The sequence below is a fragment of the Pomacea canaliculata genome, linkage group LG7 (genome assembly GCF_003073045.1).
Source record: "Pomacea canaliculata isolate SZHN2017 linkage group LG7, ASM307304v1, whole genome shotgun sequence".
NCBI lineage: Eukaryota > Metazoa > Mollusca > Gastropoda > Architaenioglossa > Ampullariidae > Pomacea > Pomacea canaliculata.
In genome coordinates, this window is record NC_037596.1 from 6,880,736 (window position 1) to 6,888,352 (window position 7,617).

General features: G+C 35.9%; 1 protein-coding gene across 2 annotated transcripts in view; it reads right to left on the reverse strand.

Moving 5' to 3' along the window:
* Nucleotides 1–7,492, reverse strand: part of LOC112568110 — a 43,517-nt gene extending 36,025 nt beyond the window's left edge. Inside the window, exons 1-7 of one of the 2 annotated variants that reach the window (XM_025245211.1) lie at nt 7,400–7,492; nt 5,106–5,432; nt 4,023–4,162; nt 3,299–3,494; nt 1,662–1,988; nt 1,079–1,206; nt 396–606 (exon numbers count right to left, since the gene is read on the reverse strand). In XM_025245211.1, coding sequence (XP_025100996.1) covers nt 396–606; nt 1,079–1,206; nt 1,662–1,988; nt 3,299–3,494; nt 4,023–4,162; nt 5,106–5,432; nt 7,400–7,457 — 1,387 coding nt within the window. In that variant the 5' untranslated portion in view covers nt 7,458–7,492. The remainder of the gene's footprint in view (nt 1–395; nt 607–1,078; nt 1,207–1,661; nt 1,989–3,298; nt 3,495–4,022; nt 4,163–5,105; nt 5,433–7,399) is intronic. The other variant, XM_025245210.1, reaches the window with a different exon arrangement.
* Between the last annotated feature and the right edge of the window lie 125 nt (nt 7,493–7,617).

Genomic DNA, 7,617 nt, shown 5'->3' on the forward strand with positions numbered 1-7,617 from the left:
TATTTAGAATAAAACAACTAACTAGAGCTTTACCGTCTTGGTTTTGTATGCCATACTGTAAGATAATTGTAAGATAATTGTGATAAAAGATAAAACAATGAAATAAAAGGAAAAAAAAAGAAAAGAAAGAAAGGAAGTGAAAGACAGAGAAACAAAACAAAGCATTTAAGCTCGAAGAGAAAAACATCCATAACCACTGCTTTCCTTTTCTAAAATATGCGTATCATTGCAAAAAATATTTAATAGTTTCCAAATATCGAATGGTGCAGATGTTATTTTTTTATACTACATTTGTACAGTTTTACAGGTCGAAATTTTAGCTACGCAGCAAAAGTCTACAAAGTCAGAGACAACCTGTACATACTTCATCAAAGTAGAAACCCTCAAATACTTACTAACTGTCAGACTTTGTCTGTCCGCAATATTTACCGCCATCTGCCTGCGTCCCCCTGGTGAGGTGGTCACATAGTAGTCATATGTTCCTTCAATAGCCGGAAGTTGTGTATAAAGCAAACAGTTTCCAGACACTTTGAACTCATTGTTTGCTATTAGCTGGTTGGTGACACTAGTTGTCATGGCGATGGTCTGTAGATATGTGTACCCTGACTTTAAAAAAAGACGAAAGAAGGAAAGAGATAACGCTAACGAAATGTAACCAATAGATCACCATACTGCTACCTAACTTGTTTACTTATTTGCTACATTTTGTGGCACCTAGCAAAAAATAGAGTGTAAGTACTACAACATTAAATTATATTAAATCTGTTTGTTTTAAACTGAAAAAAGTATACTACACCGCAATCGTAAATTTGTTTTACCAAATGAACACACACACCCACACTGTTATTTACGTATGCATAGCCTAAAGTCCACAACCAAAAAAAGCATAAAAACAAACAGGAAGACAAATAAATTCTTTTAGTTTAAACCTTGCTCGCACTCTATTTCTTTACAGCGTGCTTAGGTCTATGAAACAGAAATTCGCTGTAGTTTATTGAAGCACCATCGCGTCTTTATTATCATTATTTTTTATCTGTACATTATAATGAACTGTTTAATGTCACTAAACAACATTTACATCTTTTTCTTTTCTAATGAGCTGACATTTGTAAATTCTCCGAGAGGAGTAGGCGCTGCTGATGCTGCAGGATACCGTGACATTCCAAGATGTCGCCATGGCGATGCATACAATGTTCTCCGCAGGATCTGTTGTTAACAAAACATTTTACAGCATTATCTAAAACTCAGACTACTGCCTTTATGTAAGGAAAACAAAAAGAATTTGTATCTGTAGGTCCAAGCGTTTGTGGGCCAAGTGCACATCATTGTGTAAAAGCTCCCTACAGCCTGTAAGGTTCTATATACTGAATACATCTAGGGCCTGAAAAACCCTACCGGCTGATCGTGATCTTTTTATTTATTGTCGCACACGAACTTATTTTTGTCTTAGTAATGCAAATGATGACAAGAATAGAAACAAAAGAAAGAGGAGGAAACTAGAGGTTAGTTAACACGGATCAATAGGTTATCATTCTCCTACGATCCATTTCTTGTAAATGTGAATTTTAAAATGCCTCAAAGAATAATCTGTGACCTATGATGTTGGTTCGACATGCTCAATCATTAATTCCATTAATTCAGTCTGAACATTGTTTACTCACAAACATAGTTAAGACCACAGGTCAACGTTTCTCTCCTAGTCTTGCATAACAGACTTCCGTTCACAAGGGAGACATCATCGTATATCTTTCTGTTGTTCACAGCATTAATTTCTAGCACATATTTAGTCTTTGCAACAAATGTTTTGTCGAAGTCGTTATGAGTTATCAAGTTGTTTTCCCACGTGGCAAGATGTTGCTGAGCTCCGCCCTTGCCGGCGACTAGTGTCCATTCCACGTACCCTGTGTCTGAGGTACACGTCAACGAGAGTTTCTCTCTGGGCTTTATTTCTGTAATATTTCCTTCACCACAAGGTTTGATTCGCACACCTGTTCATGACAACAGAAAACAATCAAGTTTGAGCTTTTATTTATTGATGCTGATGCTGATGGTGTTGATGCTGATGCTGATGCTGATGCTGATGATGATGATGATGGTGATGGTGGCGGTGGCGGTGGTGGTTAACAATAACACGTAATACAGTAAAAGCATAACAGTACTGACAGCCGCATTGAGCTTTTTCATTATCTATCTAGTTTGTAAGATAGTATTACAACGTGTTACTTTATATCTATATGTATGCGTGTGTGTGTTTGTGTTTTGTGTGTCAAAAAACTCAATACACACATGTGACCAGTTGACTAGTGTAATTGATATTTTGTACAAAGTTAGGAAAGGTTAGCATGGACTACAAAAGGAGGCCGAAGCGTACGCAGTCAAAAAAATTGCAATCAAACATAAACGAATAAGCTGGCAGTACTATGCAGAACTGAGTAACGCTTTATTTATTCAGTTTCTCCCTCCCTCCTTCCCTCAAAAACGAGAACCGACGGACTAACCAGATGGATGGCGGCTGGTATCGGTCAAGAGATGAAAGAACATGAAGTCAGTGCAGCAAGTAAATTAAAGAGACCTTATAAAGGTACTGAAGAGTTGTGCAGAACAAGTTTGCACACGATTGAGCCAGCAGAAGAGAATAATAAAAGGAAGTAAATAATCATTGTGAAGCGCGAAAAAGTGGGCGAAGCTTTGGTGACTTGGTATGAGTGCTGAATTTTTACAGATTTGGCGTGGAAGAGGAAAAGAAAAAACACACACACACAGACGAACGAATGGAGGAGCTGTGTAAGAAATAAACGAGAAAACAGCTTCATTGCAGTTCAGAATATGACAGATATGTTTGTCACAAGTGGCTCCATGTAGTATTCTATTACCTTTATCTCTCAGATTTTCTTGCCAGACATGTTCAACATTACACACTTTTTAAAAACTCTTTCCAATTCTAAAACAGACGCCTTGATAAAGAAAGAATCAAGGTTTTTATGTCAGTGTAGAATAGACAGCTAGAAAAATGTGCGAAGAAGAGAGAGTCGTTAGCTGAACATTCTTTTAACTTTCAGTTCACCTTCCTCACGAGATATTTTTGCCTGTTTTGTGTCGGTTCAGTATAAAGAGGTATGGCGGTGTGGTATTGAATTTTACGTACTAAGGTTTTAGAAGGTCGTCATCAAAACTTAGCTCTTGAAAACATCACAAAGAAACAAAGGCTCCTTTGTGTCTAGCGAATAACAGAAAAGAAAAAAGGTAATCGTTATATAAAGCGTGAAAGTTAATCTTGTCTAATTAAATGAGTACTTACTATGTTCTATCCATATTCCACCATCAGGAAGCTTTGCCGGTACCACTAACCCTCCTGGCGAGATTTTAACACGGTAAGTGTAGTTTCCCCTTTTTTGAGGAACCTTCGTCGTCATCTCACATCTACCGGAGAATTTTATTCCTCTCCCGTAATGTAACCCTGCCATGTCTACAATATTTAACTCTTCTACAATAGACTGAAACAAAGAAATTCAGTGAAAGAAGAGATCGCTGTAAATGATTCCTGGCAGGGAATAAGCTATTAACAAAATGAGTTTTAATAGAAAACACGACTCTAAGACATATACTGTGCAAGAGTTACATAATGGTAGATTACAGTAGGTTATGAATTCGAATTTGAAACAGCGCAATTATTGTCGAAAGATTGTTTCTCAAAGTCTATGAAGAAGATTTACTTAAAATGAACACGTTGTTGCAAATATTTCTGTTGTTCTAGTGTGAATTTTATTTACATTCATTGTGCTCCTAAAGTTCGAGGTACCATGCATATCTAAAGGTATCTAAGTTCACCAAATCAAAATACAACAAAAACCTACAAGTCCAATGATTAAACAAGATATTTATTACTCTTCAAGTTGACAGACAGTGATTCATATCTGTTGATTTACAAAATAACTTGGACTTTTATGGAAAGTATTTTGTTAAATGAAATAGTTTAGCATGCCTTAAAAAAGAAACTTCTAGAGAAGTAGCTTTTTCCTTACGTGTTCTTCGTCTTTTTGCCGTAAAGCTTGGCACGTGTAAATTCCGCGAGAAGAGTAGGTGTTGTTGATGGTGCAAGACAAATTTACACCACTAGGATCGTCCGTAGCTGTACACGAGACGTCGCTTGCCTTCGGTTTATCTAAAGCAACAAACATCATTGTGTTTATTCCTTAACGAATGTTGCTCTAGCATAGGCATTAGTATGAGGTTAACAGATTTTTTAACGTTCTGCTAATTTCACTTTGAAGGACATATCACTTTATTTGTGTGTGTATCCCCCTCTTTTACTGTCTGTCTGCATGTCTGCACATTTATCAAAATATTTTTGTCTGTGTGCCATTGAAAAATAATGTTCACTTAATATGCTCAATTACTGTGTATCGGATGATAATCATATACATTAACCTACTTTTAAGGGCTCTAATTTCAAGTTATTATATTTGTGTCTGTAGTTCACAGCCGTAAACCCACGACGGTAAACTGTGTCAAAAAGCAATGTATAATTTGTAAAGTTTATCTGGCAATGAGTAGTTTCAGCCTGTATTTTAAGGTGTGTATGTTCTAAACTCTAAAGTGTAGCATTAGTAGGTGACAGCTAGTGATCAGTTCGCCAGTATGTACCTGGATGTGTATGTATATTGGTTAGTCCTTGTCGTTACTAATGTCTTTAATGCAATCTTTGACCGTGCTTTAAACTCCAACGCTTAAGGGAGAGTGACAGTCTAGAAAAGTAGTTTAGCAATAACCCAGTTATTTTCTTACAAAAAAAATCTTGTTGGTTGCGACATTTTTAATCTAATCCCTGGTAAACCTCGGTGTAAGTGACGGTGCATGGTAATGTATGTAGACGTGTATTTCGATAACAGACTGGGGAAAAAGGGGATAGTTATACCCCAAAACTTAGAGAAATAATATTTTGCACAAAATTGTACCAAGTACTTAGAGCAAAACTGCACCCAAGGAGACTTTTAACACAGAAATGCATAGGTGACAGTCTGTAAGTTATCTAATTCATGTTTTGTACGTTAGTCCACAGAAATCATATTGAAAAAAATGCACGGAGGAGAAGATCATCTACTTACAGACATAGTTAAGTTGACAGCCCGCATATGTCAATGTTGACTCAGTGAGGTCTGAGCACACTACAGCTCCGCTGAGCAGGTAGATATCCTTGATGTTGCGAGTGTTGATTGTCAGCAATATTCCCTCGTCACTGATGCTTGCAACAAAAGCGTAATAAAAGCTGTTTTCCACGATCTGACTGTTAATCAGCTTTGCTATGAGATTCGAAGTGTCCTTCGTATAAAGTCTCCATTCCATAGATTGAGTTCGTGGTGCACAGCTTAAGGTAAGGTTCTCCTCTGCAGATACCTCCACGAAGCTGTCAGTGCAGGGTGTAATCTCCACACCTATTGTTCCAACAGTTTTTTCCCCAAAATAGACAAACAAAAATAAAGAGGATGATGGTTATGGCGTACAATCACACGTGTCGATAAAACAATCGCGCGCACGAGCGTGTGTGTGTGTAACAGAGAGATTCAGAGAGAATGACCATGTTAGTGTTTTTCAGTCATTATTACATCATTTACATAGCGCTTAATTTTAATATATTCAATTATTATTTAATTATATGTATATATTCTGTATTTCTAATGGCTGTATACTTGAATGCTTCATATACAGGTTGTTATTGAACTACCTTCAACCATCTGTAATTCAAGAAAGAGAAGAGAAATACACAACCTCCTCATAATTATTATACTTTCTCAATGCAATGCTCTAGTATTACTAAGTAGCAAACTTAGCGCTGATTGCTAATATAAGTTCTGGTTATACAGTCGAAGTCTTACAGCGACTAGTGACCTTTATTGAACTTCGTTGATTGGTTTCTGTTGATCACAAACTTAGAATATAAAGAAAATAATATTACTGCAATGACATAATAGTCTACCACAGACTAATCAGGAATAATCCAGCGATGTCTGGTATTTTCTCTGTTTTTTGTGAAAACATTAGATTTTATTATTTTTTGTTTGTTAATCAGTCTTCATGTCATTCCCTCCTGGAAACCTGCGGGCAAGTATTATCTCCATCTTTATAAAGGATTCAGTGAAAAATGTAGTCTTTTCTCAATGTTTTAAATTTTTTTATTTGTATCTACAAGACTGAAAATCAATTAATGGGTAAAAATAAACTGATATAATAAAACTACGTAAACCATTTTATAATGAGGGCATAAATCAGATGTTTGTTTTTTAAGTAAACTCAGTAATTTGATTAAAATAAAATGCTCTCTTTCGTGTTTCCTAATATAGGCGCAAGTAATTTTATTGTTTTGAAGTACCTTGATTAGTCATTGTCGGCAAAACTGCTAACTGTCTGAATCGAAAAGTAGAAAACAAGAAAAGATCTTTTGCTGAAGAGTAACATTGGAAAAAATATACGTATATAAGAATTTTTTCTACATGCCATTGATACATCGAAATGTCTGTCCTCTGTTTCTAGAATGATGCTCTTGTGTCTTCCTTAGCGGTTTGTGGTCTGTGCACAGCGAGCAGGCACGCACGCGCATACACCTCAACATCACACGCGCATACACGCGTGCTCGCGCATCTACTGACTCTGTAAATTTCGACAATTACTTTCAATAGTTTGAGCTTTTTATTTCCTTACATAGATCTATCTATTTTCTTTCACTAATAATATTTTATTTAAAATGTGTGGGAACGGTTAACGATGTTGAGGAATAAGTAAAATCGTGCCATAAACAGTAAAACAAGTGTTGTGTACTAGTTGCAAAAATAAACAATTGGATAATCTTAAGCATTAGAGAAAAAAAAACTCCCTTCTACGCTTAAAAATAATGAGCCCCATCGGCAGAAGAAAACTAGTCGTGGACTAAAGTTTGTTTTTTTTTTCTTTTGACAATGACGATGATGAAGACGTTTAAATGTTGAAGAGGAACGTACAGCGCTTTTAAAAAATATTTAAATCAAGTACCGTTGTCTTTAAAACATTGAAACGATACAACAATCTACAAGACTAGGATTATTATTGTAAAGAAATTAAATATTAAATGTGACGTGTTGAAAATTACATACTTGTAAATAATCTTGTCCAATTCTGAGACATGCTTTGATAAACAAGCAGTCGACTTCACTTTTCTTCCCATTATTTTTCTATCATGATTTTAAAATATTTTTTATCTGAGATAGGATAGATAGACACATGTATGAAGACAGAAAAGGAAGTTCAAGAGTGAATCTATAGCTGAACAATATTTTTTTTCCTTTTTATTTTCAGTTCAACTCTATCACAAAATAGTTTTAACTGCTTTGTGTCAGTTAAGAGCCATGAAAGTGTGCAGTTGACTTACCTCCTATTATTTGCCATCCAGTAAGAAGAAGAAGAAACACAACGTTTCTTGGCCCCATCGTTAAATGGTGTGTTCAGAGAATTCACTGACCAGAACTCAATGTGTGCAGCCATGGCATTACGCAAAGCCGGAAGAAATTTGAGTGGATTACAGCTGATTCCTTCGCAGAGTTTAAAAGCTTTTGGGCGTTGTTTATTGAGCATCAATCTTTTGGCAGA